This window comes from Esox lucius, chromosome 8 (assembly GCF_011004845.1).
Source record: "Esox lucius isolate fEsoLuc1 chromosome 8, fEsoLuc1.pri, whole genome shotgun sequence".
Classification (NCBI taxonomy): domain Eukaryota; kingdom Metazoa; phylum Chordata; class Actinopteri; order Esociformes; family Esocidae; genus Esox; species Esox lucius.
Window position 1 is genome coordinate 33431370 of NC_047576.1, and position 19057 is coordinate 33450426.

General features: G+C 41.5%; 1 protein-coding gene across 2 annotated transcripts in view; it reads left to right on the forward strand.

Moving 5' to 3' along the window:
• LOC105005877 (insulin receptor) overlaps window positions 1–19057 on the forward strand; it is a 113062-nt gene that overhangs the window by 76023 nt on the left and 17982 nt on the right. For both annotated transcript variants that reach the window (XM_010864099.4, XM_010864100.5), the window contains exon 3: window positions 15782–16106. In XM_010864099.4, the coding sequence (XP_010862401.1) occupies window positions 15782–16106 (325 nt within the window). The remainder of the gene's footprint in view (window positions 1–15781; window positions 16107–19057) is intronic.

A 19057-nucleotide genomic window follows, 5' to 3' on the forward strand; every position in this document is an offset into this window, starting at 1 on the left:
CTCCAACTCCTGTGCTGACCACATTCTTTTTTTATTACAGCCAGGATAAAACAATCTATGTCAATCTTAAAAATAGCTGTTTAAATGTGGGATTCCTTTGTCAACTTGGTTAAATGATTTGGTGATTTGGTGAATTGAAATGTTATTCATTTAAATATTTTAAAATTCTAATTCATTTATACCTGGCTCAGTGATCAATTAATAGTCATATGGAATATGTCACGTTTCTGCTTGCTGCTTTGTAGAAGTTGATTCTCCATCTGCTTTGTGTTCTCTGAGGAGTACAATTTCTAAATGCAGTGGCAGGAAAAAATGCTGGCTTTCATCCACTGCTAGAGAGCATATGGTGGTAGGTGTAGCGGTTAAGTGCAATGCAGTTGCTTGGTGACGGTGACAGGAATATGCACTTGCATTTAATACATGACTCCTCCCAGTGGTCGCGAATGCATGGGAAATAAGAGGGAGCTATACAGAGGATTTTATTTAATTATTTTCGTATTTTCATTGTAACTGCTATCATAAATAATTTGGTTTATTCTAAATTAATGAAAATAATTTAGTGTTTTAAGATCATTTACTTGATCTCCATTTTTCTGTCATTGTCTTCTGTGTTTTCATTCTGGTTTGGAGGATGGTAAGATGTTTTGAAAAATCGAAGCATGTCTGTTGGCACTTAAAATGTAATGTCATGGTCATAGGCCCACAACTTTCACAACGCAACTTGACAGTACACTTTTTTTAAAGTCATACATAACAAACAAGACAAACTACACAACAGCAGGATCCTTGACAATCCAAAAAACAGATATAGGTGAAATATACAACTAAAGCAGCGCAATGGTAGTAATCTGGCCACCCCTCACTCGTTGGTTCTTCTCTAGGTTGCTTCCTAATTTCTGACCCTACAAGGAATCACTGTGCATAAATTTTTCTTGATGCTCTCAATCTAGGTCCCCAGTTTGGTTAGATGCTTTTGAGCATTATAATGTTTTCAGCAAATGTCTGGGTGAATAGAAACTAATCTAAAAGTACTGTAATTGCCTTACTCTTTATGAGTAATCCAAAAGATTATGTTAAAATTCATCACTTATGTATCTGTAATCACTAACAGATTTCATTTGTCATGTAATCCCTCAGTCTGTGTGTGTGCTGTAGAGGGCCAAGTCTGGTCGACTAGATGTATTATATGTGTCTCTGCCAGTAAGCCTGTCCTGATGGGGGGTGAGTGTGTTTTCATTAGAGCAGCACTAGCATGGAACATCCCAAGTATCACAATACAGCCTCCTGCCAACTGTCCAAAGAAAGGAAACAATGCCTTTTTATGAGGCTGAAAAATCTGAACTAAATCAGAAAGATTTCCAAAATCGTAAGCTTACCAACAACAACAGCATTAAAAAAATTTATGTCTTTGGAAAAACATAAATTGTAATGAGGTGCATAGCTGACGCCATGTTTAAAGGTATTATAATCACAAGTAAAAAAAATTACACTCTGAAAATGTGAATGTTTCTATAAAATGGGTGTGAAATAAATTCTTCTGTAGGAATGTCAAATAAGTGGAATGGAATTTTTTGGACTGCCAGCTGACATTATCTGGTAATATTTACTTAATAGACCAGTAAGAAAGACATTGCTATCATGTGCAAATGTCTGTTCATTGTCCTACTCTCCTCATTATCCTGTTTTTGTAATCTTTTGAAGATTCCTAGAAAAACAAAAATAGGGGGAGTGTGTGCCTGTTTTGAGTAGGGCTGCAAGAGCGGAGAGTCAGCACTCCTGTGTGGTCTTACTAATGGTTTTCAACGAAGAGTCAATGTGGACACAATCAGTCTCCCTCCTTATCTCCCTCTCTTTCCCAACATATTTTCTTTTTGCACACCTCAACCATAATGGTATATGATGTATGGACATGAGTTTTAATTTTGTCTACAAAAAGAGTTTATTAATGATGAGACTAACTAAATAGATCCAGAAAAATCTGCCTAAAAAAACATTGTTCACTTTGGTTGAATTGTTTCTGTCATAAAAATATTGACTAACGTTACCAGATAAAATCATTTTGGAATTTTTTATTTAATTGTATTCCCTGAAGTGAGTATTCCCTAAGTTAATGAGAAAATACAATTGATCCGTCTAAAATATAAGGACATTTTCTTGACCAAAATGGCACCCTATTTTTGTCATGTTGATTAAACTAGACTAAGTCAATATTGAAACAACAACAATTTGACTAAAACATCAAGATCTTTCAGACTCAGTGACTAAGACCAGACTAAATAAAATTTAAAAAATGCTAAAATTAACACTGGTGGGCAGGTAATGGGGGCCTATACTTCTTGTGTCATAATGAAATATAGTCAGACATACACACCGACAAATATCCCTGGTTTTCCCTCGCCCACACAATTAATAGTCTATCTGGATGGGAAATCTCTATTTCAGCAGTTATTGGAACTAACATTTTAATTAGTGGACATTTCAGATAGCTCCATGCTGAATTACGATCCCAACTGTAGCACATTTGGTGGGTGGACAGGGCAAGGCAAGAAGGCAATGCGCTGCTTCTAACAGGGAAGTGGACGGGGAGGAGAAGTGGAAGAGGAGGGTATGAGGAGATGAAAAAAGAGGAAGATGGAAAGATGATAATGTAAAGACAGCTGTCTGGTGCTGGGTTGGCTCAGTGGCCCAGAGAGTCTTGTGTTTTAATAGGTAGACATTATGGTTATTTGTTGAATAATTTAGCTGAAATGCACTTTAGGAGCTGAGCCCAAAGAAAGCCAGAGGCTGATTTGTATCCTAAATGCACACATCATGGTGCTAGTCAGGAGAATATGGAGGGTGGGAAGTTCTACCTTCTCCACAGCGCTCCCAGTATCTACAGCCTTTATTTGTTCCACTTGTTGCACATTATTCTCCCTGTGTATGGAGGCTACACACAAGGAATACATATACATACACTGAGACAGTCTCTCTCTTATGGAACAAATGTATCTTACTCTGTCCTCCAATGTGACACCAGTGTTGTAGTCACAAGCACTTATTGCTGCTTAAACCCCCAGTAATCATCTCCTGGGCTTCCATTCTCTATCCCCTTTTGTCTTTCCCCTTTCATTTTCTTCTTCCTTTGCACTTTTCTTCTAGGTCTTGTTCCTTCTCTCATCTTCTCTCCTCCCTCATCTCTGTTTTATGTCCTCTCCTCTCACCTAGGCAGTGCGATTACCGTCCATGGTACTGGAACCAGCAGCCACAAACACCTCTGCCATTGTTAATGTCAGCTCCATCAAAACTGCACCCAACTAAGGTTTCTAACCCAAGAGCTTCCTTGAGGTATATTCAATGAACACATGCAGTTAGGTCTGGAAATATTTGGACACTGATACAATTTCATAATTTGGGCTCTGTACGCAACCACAATGGATTTGAAATGAAACAACTGAGATGCAATTGAAGTGCAGACTTTCAGCTTTAATTCAAGGGGATGAACAAAAATATTGTATGAAACGTTTAGGAGTTGCAAACATTTCCATACACAGTCCCCTTATTTCAGGTCCTGGAATGTAATTGGACAAATTAACACAATCATAAATAAAACGTTCATTTTTAATACTTTGTCGAGAATCCTTTGCAGGCAATGACTGCTTGAAGTCTGGAACGCATGGACATCACCAAACACTGGGTTTCCTCATTTTTGAATGCTTTGTCAGGCCTTAACTGCAACTGTCTTCAGTTGTTGTTTGTTCGTTGGTCTTTTGCCTTATGTTTTGTCTTCGGCAAGTGAAATACCACTTCTTTGCCTTAAACTCCTGGGTTACTTCGCTGAATTTGGCTGAATCTTAGCAGACAATATATCCCTATACACTTCAGAATTCATGCGACTGCTTCTGTCTTCTGTCACATCATCAATAAACACTAATGACCCAGTGCTATTGGAAGCCATGCATGCCCATGCCAAAACACTGCCTCCACCATGTTTTACAGATGATGTGGTATGCTTCAGGTAATGAGCTGTTCCAAGCCTTCTCCATACTACTTCCCATCATTCTGGTACAGGTTGATCTTAGTTTTATCTGTCTGGAATAGCCCACACCTGTCCATGAAACAGCTTTTGAGTCAATTGTCTAATTACTTTTGGTCCCTTGAAAAAGAGGGGGCTACATATTAAATAGCTATAATTGCTAAACTCCTCCTCCAATTTGGATGTGAATACCCTCAAATTAAAGCTGAGCACTTTAAGCCCATATTAATTACAGTACATCCCCCATATCCCCCGATGTGGAAAATCGCGGATAAGTGACACAAATCGTGGATAAATATGAATTAAACACAATCGCATCTAGGAAAACCACATATCGTGGGTGTGTCCATTTATTTGCATAATTGTTATGTAATGGACAGTTTACTTTATATTTTCTTTATATTTGAACTTCATGCAATTAACCGGATTGACGCTTGGATGGCTGAAATAAGCGCATTTTTTGAATTTCTGAGTTCTTGAAAAAAATTTGTGGATACTTGAGTTCACGAATGTGGAACCGCGGATAGCTGGGGGTTTACTGTATTTAACATTAACTTGAATATATTTTGGTAAGCAGCCAAAAGGACAAAACTTGTGTCAGTGTCTAATTACATCCAGACCTAACTGTATAGATTTGATCTGCACAACAAAGTTTTGCAATGTTTGAATGTGTATGATTACAAATGGGGGGAAAAATGTCAAAGAATCGCAATATTATCTTATTGTTACCCAAGTGTGGTGGTAATATTTTATTATGAGGTCCCAGGCAATTCCCACCCTTAATGGGGAGTCAATAGTCTGTCTGTGGCTGATGCCAACCTGGCAGCCCGTGTTATTAGGCTAGTGTCAAGGCTGCTTTGAGCTGTGCTGCTGTGAATATGAAACAGGTTATCCAGCCAGCCTCTGCACTGCAGCCAACACATCCCTGTCTGCTGTCTGCCGCAGCATCACAGACCTGCCTGCCAGCGGCCCCACCAGTCACACCAGGGACCAGCTATTTGTGTACATCTGTCTGCAAATTTTTTTTATGGCTTTGTCTGTGTCTGCATCTGTGTTTAGTGTTCTCTCTACCTGTATTGCAGGCACAAAGACAAATAGAATGTCTGTTTGGGTCATGGTAGTCAATGCTGCTGGATGTCAAACATAAAAACTTGTCAAACAAGACAAATCTCTTTCTTAGTCTCACTTTTTTCAAATATTTTTTCTCTTTCACCTTTTCTCCCTGTCCTTTTCGCTCTCTTTCTTTCTCCTTCTTTGCTCTTCATCAGTTTATTTGTGCTTTACTCTGAGCCCTGAAACAGGAGGCAGATAGACACGAGCAGAGGAATGACAGAAACCATGACAATTGGCCATTCGATTCCTGTGTCACTTCAGGACAGGGAGGCTGGGTCAGTGGGACCAACAAGTTTGGTCTGGCTGACTCGGTATCCAGGCTCCCAGTCACTTTCTGTTGCTACCATGAAAAGATAATGGCCCATTCAGACCATGGCAGTGGCTTATAAATGCCTTACTCATGACTGGGCCTTCTTTCAGCTGAAGTGATTGAATTTCCCAGATTAAACTTTTATTTATCTTGCAAACTGCAGCCCATAAAGTGTATTAAGATGGTGGGAGTTAAGCCATGGAATCAGTGTCTGAGATCAGTCCTAAGTAAGAGGGAATGGACGCTACCAGCGACGATATAATCTTTGGGAACGTCCTGAAAGGAAACTACCAAAATACCACATTCTAATTTAGTCATATTAGAAAAATAGCTAACTGTTCCTAGTTTAGGGTTTTCTGCTCCCTGTGAAATATGGATTGTGGTTTGTTGTGAAATCCTCCGGTTTCATTTATGCTTTCAGCCCGCGCAGCACGGGCTGTGCACTTGGCCGATTTATATGAATTCAGAAAGTACATGGAAATATGGAAGGTTTGAAACCCCCTTATGCATGCCAATTCCTTTTTGTGTGCATTAGTGGTGGGGTGTCTGGCTTTGGGCTCGTGGATGTGTGCAAACCTACCATCTCTCTTCACTGCATAATGACATCTATGTCAATAAGTGTCTTAAGTCCGGGGTTGAGTAGGGCCAGGCTGGGTCATGTGGATGAATTTGGTGTGTGGAGGTTCTGTCCACTCAGCACATCAGAAGGGGGGGGGGGGGTTGCGGGGCCGACAACGACACGAAAATCTTGCTGAAACCTCCTCCCTGTACCCCAGTCTCTCTTGATTGTCAACTATTATTTTCTTAACATTACTTGACAATACTTTCTTAACATCGTTGTTGCACACCAAATTAACAACAATAATATAAAAACAGGCTTTATTTATATTTATTTATTTATATTAGATATGTTCTCTACATTAATTTAAGCTCTAACCATTTCTCATTGTGTTCCACCTTACAAAATACCAAACCCGGAGGTCTTATTGTTGCTGCAGAATCTCTAATGTTGCCTGCATGATGCTATTCTATTGCTGCTGATTGTAGCTACAGTATCAAGTTTTGACAGTTAGTTTGCAAGCTTGTTTCTTACCTTTGGTTGATGATGGCTACCTGCTTAAAATCAATGTGTCAGCCACTTACTAACAGTTCAACACAAACGTGCGTGTGCACAAGCGCAGCCAGTTATGTTTCTTTGACTTCATTCACTAGCTTGATACTCTGAACTTCTGGTGAAGGCCGGATGTTGTTACTCTGCTCTGATACTTGTGCCGAGGGTTGGGCAGGTTACATTTTAAATGTAATCAGTTACAGTTACAAGTTACCTGTCCACATTTGTAATCAGTAACGTAACTTTTAGATTACTCAAAATCAGTAACGAAATCATTAATCTGATTACTTTGAATTACATTTAGATTACTTTCATATTCAGAGGCATTATAAAAACAAATAGGAATAGCCTATAACCAAATGAACACACTTTGTGGGATCAGTCATTGTTAGAGTTTACATAGCTGGCCAAAAACTGATTTTTCATTTTAACTTATGGGTTTTGTACAGCGCCTTTGGAAAGGGTTTCAAAACCATTGCTTTTTACTTCAATGTGATTGGGCTACATCTCTACATTACACGCTCAAGTTCTGTCAGATATTCAGTCGTTCAAATTAATCCAATATCCTTTGATCTTCCCGAATCTGTCTGTTTATCTGAACATAACCCAAAATCGAAGGTTGTGTTAACCTTTTCTGTTATTTGTTTTATTAATGTTTCTAGTTGCTTCAAAACATTGTTCAAAAATAAATGGCAATTTCTTAAAAAGGGTATTGGCATTGTTGTATATAAGAATTCTGATATCCATAGCTTTTCGCGGGTACATAAATATACAGTAGTCTGATGTTTTACTCCAAAACCACCAACATTGTCAAAACTTTGCAGAAACCCTAGGCACACGAACGCACGTTTGCAATCTTGAACACCCGCACACAAATACGTTTTACCCATGCGAACGTAAAATGATTATTAGGGCCATCAGTAATTGATTTTCAAAATCGCAAATGATAGAAATAAACTTTATTATATAATACACCTGCACTCTTAGCTTGAAGTCAATGTCGTCAGCAGCCAATGATAACCAATGGATGCAATATTCTGAGATGCAAAGCAAGCAGAGTCACATGACCTACCTGTATGAATGGAATTGAGGTGGTTGCGTCAAATGCATATCATCATCCTTCGGCAGATTGCTTTCCAACACACCTTTTCTCTTTAAATATCGTGATTAATTCCATATCATGTTTTATCTTGAAGGCAGCCCATGTTATAGCCATCTAAAAAATGGTTGCCTAATCTTGAAAAACATTTCCTGTCTTCAGTGCAAAACTATCGTCTATCATTGTTTTGAGAAAGATGCGTTGAGTAGATAACGAAATCACCTTTAAATGAGTTGGCTAATATAGATACACCCAGTTTTTAACCAATTCAACTAGCGCTTCATCAGTCACTAAACTGCTTATGCACGTCCACATTTGCGCACATTATGATCGCACACACAACAACTGAAGTGCTCAATTGTTATTTTGGTTCAAATAACGATGTTTTTAAAACATTAAATAAAAAAAAAAGCATGCAGCCTGTCATAACTATTTTGCGCGCATATTATTTTTCAATTGAAGTAATACAAAAGTAATCTTATTTTTTCCCCAAAAGTATCTGTAATCTGATTACAATATTTTAGTTGGTACAGTTACTGTTTTTTTGTAACTCTCCAACTCTGCTTGTGCGAGAGTAAACTGCACTAATCTTGGGAGAAAAAAACATATTTCCTAAATTTATTTTGCTTTTCCTGTTGCGGCACATCACCATTTTGCAGAGGCGGGGTGCCACTGTTATTACAGTAAGAGGGAAACACTGATTGTTATTTCAGCCTTCTGAGTGTGACCGAACTGGTACATAGAAATAAAATCTTAAAAATATCAAAATTCTGTGGAGCTTGCAGGTGACTACCTATTTTACAATCCAAGGCCAATAAGTGAGTGAGTAGACATTCTCTATTGGTAAACCAACTGTATTAGAAATATTCAACATTTGATATTGGTAGCCTAAGTCAATTTCATTTGACAAAACTTTGGGCAAGTAAAATAAATGTATACAATTTTGTTTTAACATTTTAATTTGTCAATCTCTGAATAGTTTCTGTGTCATTATTAGGCCTATTAAGGTTTAATCTAGGCTATTCCCGAACAGCAACTTTCTGAGATTCTGCCTCTAGATTAATTTGAGGAATGATTATGAAAGATTACATTATTGAACGCTTAGCCTTGTGAACCTCCGATATTATCGATTTTACAAACCTGTTAAGTCACAAACTGTTGGATAGGGGTGTGCGGTTTGAGTAGGCTATAGCCTGATGATGCAAGCACCATGGCCTGTATTGGAAACAATCTTCAACTGGAAGCAGGTGCAGTGAGCGGAGGATCAGGCTGACATGAGAACCTTTACGGGTACACATGTAATAACGGTGGCCAACAAACAGTCTTTCTGTCTCATTACTATTGACTGACATAACAGAAAGGCTGGGATGAATCCTAAATGGTGCTCTATTCTTAATAGAGGGCAGTAATTGTGGCCATAGCCCTGTTCTGCGGGGACCCCAGAGAGTGGACATTTGGACATCGTTGTCTTGGTTACCGGTTAGATGTCAAACCTTTTATAAGTAGACTTAACACTGAGAACAATAGTGTATATAGTGAAACACTGCGATAAGCTTGTATTATGGTTGGCTAAGTAAAACATAGCTGTCCTTGAAAAAAACTGATCCATTGAGCACAGGACCTCAGACTAGGCTCATCTTTCTGCAGACAACAACCCAAAGTACACAGTCAAGACAATGCGGGAGTGACTTCAGGACAAGTTTAAAAATATCCTTGAGTGGCAAAGTCTAAGCCCGGAACTCAATCCATTTGATAATATGTGGAAAGATTAGACAATTACTGTTCACCCAAGTCCCCATTCACATTGACTGAGCTTGAACAAATTTGCAAAGAACAATGGGAAACAATTGATGTGTACAGATGTGCAAAGCTGGTAGAGACTTATCCAAATACACTCTGGTTTTCTGTAATTGCTGCTGAAGTTGTCTCTACAAAATACTGAATAAAGGGGATGAATAATTATGCAATTCATTAGTTTTAAATTTGAACAATTTGTAGATTGAATTTTTCATTTTGACATTTTGGAATATTTTTTGTTGATCAGTGTCAGTAATTCCTAAATAAATGTATTTGGATTTGATCATTTCACACCATTAAATCTTGGAAATTAGTTTTGTCCAGTTTATGATAAAGCTTTGTGATAAATTCCATCTAATTTATTAAGGTGAATATTAGTGGCGCCCTTGTAAATGATGTTACAAAGACTGGTGGGATGGTCATTTTTACAAGACTGTTTTGGCAGCATTGGTAACGGAGGCATTGTTGCAAAACAGGAAACCAATTTGGATTTAGATTTTATACTGGAGTTGGCGGGTGTCTTTCTCTGTGTTTTTTAGACTAGGGAGCTTGTCCTTATTCTGACTATGGTCACACTCCAACCTAGTCTACCCTCATTCTCCCTGCCTACAGGGATATGCGTCTTGATGGGTTTGTTTATGCTCTCATCTTTCTCCTCTCCTTCTCTGTAAGTCAGATTACTGGAAGCATTTATAAGTAAAGCTTTCGCAGCATAGCCCTCCAAGAAAGTCCAAACTCTAAAAGTGCATCTGTGTGGATGTTTTCCCTGTTAGTTTGTGTGCCTTACTGTGTATGCATCCTTTGAGAAAGTGCCTCCGGGATAAAACTTGTTTGTTATTGTTTCCTACGCTTTGCCCTCAGACAGCACTGCCAATTAGAGCAGTGGTTTGTGTAAAAGCAAGAAGTATGTTCTGTTCCTGTGCTGCAGTTGGCTGAGACCCAGCACGGATCTTCCCAGGGTCTCTCTTTGCAAGGGGGGTTTGCAGGCTTAGGCTCATGAAAGAGAAACAAACACAGCACACCTTTGATCACATATTAAGCAGTACGGTGCAGTGAGGGATGGAAAGCTGGGCTAAGGTCAGTGGACCAGCCATGAGGTTTATCTTGGGGGCGGTGTAATCATTCCTCCTCGCCTTTCCTCCCTCATCCCTTCATCTAGCGTCAAAACAAAGCGTATGAATGAAAGTGGGAGGGACTGTGGCCTAGAAACGCAGCAGAAAGAGGAGGGAGCTACTGGCGCAGGCTGAGTCAGGGCTGTGGATGGGAATGAGGGAAATGAATGAATGCACTGTTTTTGTAGCGTAACCTAGCGTTAGTGTGAAAAGAATGGGCATGCTGTAGGCCAGTGTTAGCCGCAGGGTTAGCATTGCACTAGTTAGTAGTAGGTAGCCTCCGGCCCAAAAGGGGGGATAGAGTTTCCCCTCAGCAGAGAGGTGGCCTTATATTTCCCCAATGTGCCACTGTCTGCTCCATGTCTGTTCCGGCCGTTTAGGGGTTAACCCAGGACAACTTTCCTCCCTGACATGGAAGAGGCCATTGAATGGCTGCTTTCCATGGCCAGCAAACACATTGGTTAAGGTTGAGGGCGGATCTCTGGTGTGAGCTGTACTCCGTAACAGACTTTTCCGGGGGGATCAGGAGTCAGGCTGACAAAACGGCACAGGGAAGGAGGAGAGGGGAGGTATGTTTACTGCTCATTGTAAAATGTAAATATTTCATTGCAGACACCCACTTTTGTGAATGTTTTAGGCATCAGTGTTTTTCAGTTGTTTGGTTTACTTCGCGTTTATGTTCATTCGCCCCTCTACAAGTCTGCTGTCCATCCCCCACTTTTATCTCTCCACCCCTCTCTGAGCTGACACTAACCTGCCCCCTCCCTCCATCTCCACCCCTCTCTGAGCTGACACTAACCTGCCCCCTCCCTCCATCTCCACCCCTCTCTGAGCTGACACTAACCAGCCCCCTCCCTCCCTCTCCACCCCTCTCTGGCCCCTTCTTTCAGACAGGCTGCGAGTAGAGGCCTGGCCTGTCTGCTGTTTGAGAGACAGAGGTCTGTCCTTGTTCTTCTGGCAATAAGCGTGCAATGTCCTCATGGTGCGGTCATCCCTCGAAGGCTGGCCAGTTCTTTCCAGCTCCTCTTCTTTCCCAATCCTTTTTTGCCTGATCTGTCGAAGAATAGCGAGCTCAGTCGGCATCATTCGTCTTTCATGTAGTACTAAATTTGAAGCATCGGATGGGCGGAAACAAGGGCGAGGATTTCATGCAGAAGTCTGTTTCAGTTACATTGATATTTACTTAACCTATGACCTAACCCATTGGCTTATCACTACTCAGTGGAAATCACATCTGTAAACCTGCCTAACACCAGAGCTGTCCACTTCCTGTCAGTTTTGTGGAGTAAGAAAACTTTTAATTCAACTCAGGATGAACATTTTCATGTTTGGCTCACCTTATGGTCATGTAGTCATCTCAAAATTGATTGCCCCTCCTGTATAAAATAACACAGGTAACTTCATCCAACTTAGGGGCACAGCAAGAAAGGAAAAGGTTAGCTTCTTGAAAATGAACATAAACTAGCTATATTTCCAAATAAAAATTAAAATAAATGAAAACTGAAATAAATATAAATCACAAATCTAGAAAATCCTTGCTGAAGCCATGTTTCCAGCCATATGAAATGAGAAGCAGTCCTGGAAAGTTTTCCGTTGGGATTTGCACATCGGCAGACATTTTGGAATTGTCCAGAATTGTGTGTGTGCCGTCTTAGCCTTTGTAGGAATATTTTGACTGCCAGTCTGGTATATGTCTGTGTGTCCTCACACCCGGCATTCATTTTAGTCATTTAGCAGACCCTCTTGTCCAGAGCGACTTAACAGTGGCCCCAGACGGCCCCACACTGTACTGGATCACTCACACTCCTACACCATCTAACCAGAAATGACTTGCGTCTGTTTAGAGTCATACTTTCCCTTACATCACCATATTGTGTTACTATAAAAAAACAAATCTAACCGGGGTGTTTTATTTCAAGACGTGTTGGTTTTATGGTCAGAAGTTCATGTTGCTGTGGTGGGACACAATGGCTCAGACCTGAGCCACAGATGATGTTGTCATGTATCACTCCATTACCGTAATGGGCCTGCCAGTGATACCTTAACGTCTGTGATGAAGATCAGGAAGGCATTAAAGGATATCCACGGATCCAATTCGGCCGTTACAATCAGGTGGGAGGGGGAGTTTAGTTGAATGTTTACTGTCTAAAACCCTTGTAAAGGAAACCTAAAGGAAAGGTGCTTGAGTCAAAGGCGACAGAGAGCTGAATGTCCTGCGGATATATTTCTATGTAATGTGGTTGTTGGAACCCAGTCTCTGTTTATGAGCTGGTCCTGTTATGTTGCAGTGAGCCCAGGGAGCTCTGACTGAACTGGCTTGTTATTGACATAAAGGGGTGACAAGGGGTCACCCCGAGAGAGAAGTAGATCGTTTTTGGTGTCAGGCTGGACACATTGATGTCTCATCTGCCAAATGTTATCCCTGCCCAGTCCAGCCAGCCCAGCTTGTTAGAAGCTGTGGTTAGTGTGCAGATGGCTGTTACCAAGGTCCCATGTATTGTTGTGACTGTTTTGGACTTTGGTGGGTCGGTATGTTATACATATCGCACTGTGCCCTCTTCCAGGCCTCCTAAAGCTCCTACTCTCCGTCCACAGAACTGTCTTAACAGGGCTGCTGGCGTCCAGTTTTAAACCACCTCACGATGGTGGTCAACAAGCAGATCTGTAAATAGGTGGAGTAACGTTGATTACGGGAATGACGAAGTTAGCTTCCTCACACCTCACATCCTTTCCTCGTTTTTGTGGTGACTGGGCACCTGTTCTGCGGTCTGGCCTTGGTGTAGTAGGAGTCAGGATGCATAATGTCTGCCAGACCTACTGAACCCTGAGTTTTGCCATTAAATCCCTCCTGCCCATAATGTTTGGTGAGGTGTTGAGGCACAGACTTACCAGCTGATTAAAACAAAGTGTTTTAATCAGAAATCCCTCCCTCCCTCCCTCAGTCCAGCCTGTCCTCCTTTCCTTGTTATCCATTTTTGGGTTTAGGCTTTTGTTGCCATGGTCGTTTGAGCCAGCTCTCCTCTCTCTCTCCAAACACAGTGGACAGACATAACAACATCTCATATCTCTTCTCTTTGTTTTGCCTGTGGGTTTCAGCATGGAGACTGTGGAGAATTTTTGAGTAAATATAACTGTTTTTGTTTGTTTGACCACACTTAACTCTTCATTAGAGAATGTTGTTGTACTGTTATGTGATTTGGGACAGAATGGCAAGGTGTCCCTGTGTTTACATTATCTAACCAGTCGTCAAAAGATCTCTGTATTTAGTCCTTGTGACAACAAAGTGACAAATCTGCTCTTCTGTCCCTGAGCAAGACAGCTAACTTAATTTTATCCTGGGTCATTGCTGAAAATGACAATATATTCTTAGTAATACTTGCCTTAGTATATTGTTTCTCATTCTTACATGGTAAAATAATGGTTACAATAAAATAAGGAATTGTCACCTTTCCGGCTTGGGGATTACAACATGCATGCCACGTTTTGTTTGAGACCCGGGATCAGTGAGACCTGGTAGCATACAGTGGGGAGAACAAGTATTTGATACACTGCCGATTTTGCAGGTTTTCCCACTTACAAAGCATGTAGACGTCTGTCATTTTTATCATAGTTACTCTTCAACTGTGAGTGACAGAATCTAAAACAAAAATCCAGAAAATCACATTGTATGATTTTTTTATAATGAATTTGCATTTTATTGCATGACATAAGTATTCGATACATCAGAAAAGCAGAACTTAATATTTGGTACAGAAACCTTTATTTGCAATTACAGAGATCATACGTTTCCTGTACTTCTTGACAAGGTTTGCACACACTGCAGCAGGGATTTTGGCCCACTCCTCCATACACACCTTCTCCAGATCCTTCAGGTTTCGGGGCTGTCGCTGGGCAATACGGACTTTCAGCTCCTTCCAAAGATTTTCTATTGGGTTCAGGTCTGGAGACTGGCTAGGCCACTCCAGGACCTTGAGATGCTTCTTACGGAGCCACTCCTTAGTTGCCCTGGCTGTGTGTTTCTGGTCGTTGTAATGCTGGAAGACCCAGCCACGACCCATCTTCAATGCTCTTACTGAGGGAAGGAGGTTGTTGGCCAAGATCTCACGATACATGACCCCATCCATCCTCCCCTCAATACGGTGCAGTCGTCCTGTCCCCTTTGCAAAAAAGCATCCCCAAAGAATGATGTTTCCACCTCCATGCTTCACGGTTGGAATGGTGTTCTTGGGGTTGTACCTTCTTCTTCCTCCAAACACAGCGAGTGGAGTTTAGACCAAAAAGCTCTATTTTTGTCTCATCAGACCAAATGACCTTCTCCCATTCCTCCTCTGGATCATCCAGATGGTCATTGACAAACTTCAGACGGGCCTGGACATGCACTGGCTTGAGCAGGGGGATCTTGCGTGCGCTGCAGGATTTTAATCCATGATGACTTAGTGTGTTACTAATGGTTTTCTTTGAGATTGTGGTCCCAGCTCTCTTCAGGTCAGGTCCTGCTGTGTAGTTCTGGGTTGATCCCTCACCTTCCTCATGATCATTGATGCCCCACGAGGTGAGATCTTGCATGGAGGCCCAGACCGAGGGAGATTGACCGTCATCTAGAACTTCTTCCATTTTCTTATAATTGCGCCAACAGTTGTTGCCTTCTCACCAAGCTGCTTGCCTATTGTCCTGTAGCCCATCCCAGCCTTGTGCAGGTCTACAATTCTATCCCTGATGTCTTTACACAGCTCTCTGGTCTTGGCCATTGTGGAGAGGTTGGAGTATGTTTGATTGAGTGTGTGGACAGGTGTCTTTTATACAGATAAGGAGTTCAAAAATGTGCAGTTAATACAGGTAATAATTGGAGAACAGGAGGGCTTCTTAAAGAAAAACTAACAGGTCTGTGAGAGCTGGAATTCTTACTGGTTGGTAGGTGATCAAATCCTTATGTCATGCAATAATATGCAAATAAATTATTTAAAAATCATACAATGTGATTTTCAGGATTTTTGTTTTAGATTACGTCTCTCACAGTTGAAGTGTAACTATGATTAAAAAAAACAGACCTCTACATGCTTTGTAAGAAGGAAAACCTGCAAAATCAGCAGTGTATCAAATACTTGTTCTCCCCACTGTATTTGATCCAGAGGTTTTTCACCCTGACAGTCAATACAAAACCCTATTCAGATAGCTCCCTTTACTGAGTCTAAACATAAAATATGAACAATCTCCCTCTCCACAGTGTGTCCCTCCTCCTGCAAGCACCGGGCCTGTACCCCGCATGGCCACTGCTGCCACGACCAGTGCCTGGGAGGCTGCTGGGAAGCCGGCAATGCCAGTAGCTGCGTGGCCTGCCAGAACCTCCGGCACAAGGACACCTGTGTGGAGAAGTGTCCCCGCGGATACTACACCTTCAAGGGCTGGCGGTGCATCTCTCACTCGTTCTGCCAGGACCTCCACAACCAGTGCAAGAGCGGGAAGGGCAGCGACTGCCACGAGTATGTCATCCACAACGGGGCGTGCATCGCAGAGTGCCCCTCGGGATACACTACTATCAACTCGACCACGTAAGTTAGCCGTGGATTCTTCTGGTGTTGGCTGCAGGTCACATGTCATACGAGTGAGTTTCACACTTACAGCTACTGGTTAAATTGAACAAAAAATATTTTTTAAGTCTTAAATATTTGTCATGAGAACCATGTACAAGTATCCCTTCTGTCATGCATGTTTGTCCCTCATGGGTGGTCTCACCGGGTGTTATGGTGGACTCTTATTGGCAAACTCTAAACGCCAAAATACACCAACTGATTAGCATACTGTACCATCAAAGAACCATTTAAAAGCGTCTAAGAGCCATAATAAACATACCTATTACCATACTGTGCCATCTAAGAGCCATAATAAACATACCTATTACCATACGGTGCCAACTAAGAGCCATTATAAACATACCTATTACCATACTGTGCCCACTAAGAGCCATAATAAACATATCTATTACCATACGGTGCCATCTAAGAGCCATAATAAACATACCTATTACCATACGGTGCCAACTAAGAGCCATAATAAACATATCTATTACCATACGGTGCCATCTAAGAGCCATAATAAACATACCTATTACCATACGGTGCCAACTAAGAGCCATAATAAACATATCTATTACCATACGGTGCCATCTAAGAGCCATAATAAACATACCTATTACCATACGGTGCCATCTAAGAGCCATAATAAACATACCTATTACCATACGGTGCCAACTAAGAGCCATAATAAACATATCTATTACCATACGGTGCCATCTAAGAGCCATAATAAACATACCTATTACCATACTGTGCCCACTAAGAGCCATAATAAACATACCTATTACCATACTGTGCCCACTATGAGCCATAATAAACATACCTATTACCATACTGTGCCCACTAAGAGCCATAATAAACATACCTATTACCATACTGTGCCCACTATGAGCCATAATAAACATACCTATTACCATACTGTGCCAACTAAGAGCCATAATAAACATACCTATTACCATACTGTGCCCACTAAGAGCCATAATAAACATACCTATTACCATACTGTGCCCACTATGAGCCATAATAAACATACCTATTACCATACTATGCCCACTAAGAGCCATAATAAACATACCTATTACCATACTGTGCCCACTAAGAGCCATAATAAACATACCTATTACCATACTGTGCCATCTAAGAGCCATAATAAACATACCTATTACCATACTGTGCCATCTAAGAGCCATAATAAACATACCTATTACCATACTGTGCCATCTAAGAGCCATAATAAACATACCTATTACCATACTGTGCCCACTAAGAGCCATAATAAACATACCTATTACCATACTGTGCCCACTAAGAGCCATAATAAACATACCTATTACCATACTGTGCCCACTATGAGCCATAATAAACATACCTATTACCATACTGTGCCCACTAAGAGCCATAACAAACACGGTTGGTGGGAGTGGTGTTGATATGGTGGATGTCAGTAAGCGCTCTTCGTGGTGTGCGGTGTCATATTTGGTTCTGAAGCCCTTCACTACACTGGTGTCAGTTACCTCACACCTTTGTTACCGGTAACGTCATCATTCCCTACAGCGTTCAATGAGCCCATTCACTGTCTTGTCCCCCCTACACACAGCACAGTCCACAGAGCACATAACTCGTAGGCTCCGTTAATGTGGGTCACATCTTTTTTTTCCTCTCCTCAGTTTTCCATACATGAAGTAGATCTGGATTTAGAGGAGGGCAAAACACAAAAACAGTCCTGACTGTGCGCTCCACTTTGGGGACTGAATGTAGAGGCTCTGGGGGTCTTCTAATGGGCTGGTGCAGAATGACTACACCATCCGTGCGCTGTGTCCCCACGGCCTCTCCCTGCCTGCCGACCTCTCGCTTGGAGTCACCTGACACTTTGACAGTGAACAGCTGGCAGGGGAACAGAAAGGGCACGGCCCCTCTGTGTTTCATCGGGCAGCGTCTCAAACGAAACCCTACTCCCTACGTGGCCCGCATCTTAACCAGGTCCCATATGACTGGTTATAAGTAGTGCACTGGTCTGTGTGGGGAATACGGTGTCACTTGGGACGCATCCTCAGGCGTTTGGCTTAGTTTAGTCAACTTCTAACAGGCTGGTTCTGTTTAAACATGCGGGTCTACTGGCCTCTGTGGACTGAACGCGTTGCTGAATGCTTTAGCCATTGCCTCCAGCGGGATCTTGTCTTCGCATTGGCTACGTTGGGGAATTACCTTTTGTCCAGATGGGGAAATGTATGTGCAGTATTTAGAATGGAAGCGCAACACACACATAAACACACATACACTAATGAGACCTCCTGGAGTGTACACCCAGCAAAATAAATATTTTGTTAGACAAATGGTCCCCTAAAGGCCATGGGGGGGAATTAGTGTGGAAAAGACATGAATTGCTTTTAATCGCGGTGTCTGCAGTCTCTTTTAACATGTCCCACACATACATCTGAAAAGCATCACAAATGGAAACAGGAGTCGTACTTTTAATTGAAGGGGGTCGTAAGAGCTCAAACCATTCGAAATTACTAAACCACCGACTTTGCCAATGCAATCAATGGAACTGTTTCATGAGGGATAAGCCACAATTTGGCTGGCATTCCTCCAGGGTCTGGAGCCAGTCCACGGAACTAGGTTTAAGAAATGCTGTGCTCGGAGACCCGTTTCTCCTCTCACTCATGAGTTTCTCAGTAGACTGTAGAACTCTAACCACCTGAAGTGGAAATCTAGGGTACCTAAATTCCCTCCCCACTGTAGATTGCCAACAAATACAGATTATCTGGAGCATTAACCAAAGACCATTTTTACACTAAGTGACTATTCACTTGTTTTTGGGACCAAACTGGCGGCTTTCATGTTCGACAGTTTCAACATGGAGTAACGGTTTGTTACTTCAAGCGCTTCGTTCGGTGTAAAGTTCTGCTTCACAATTCTACTGGTGT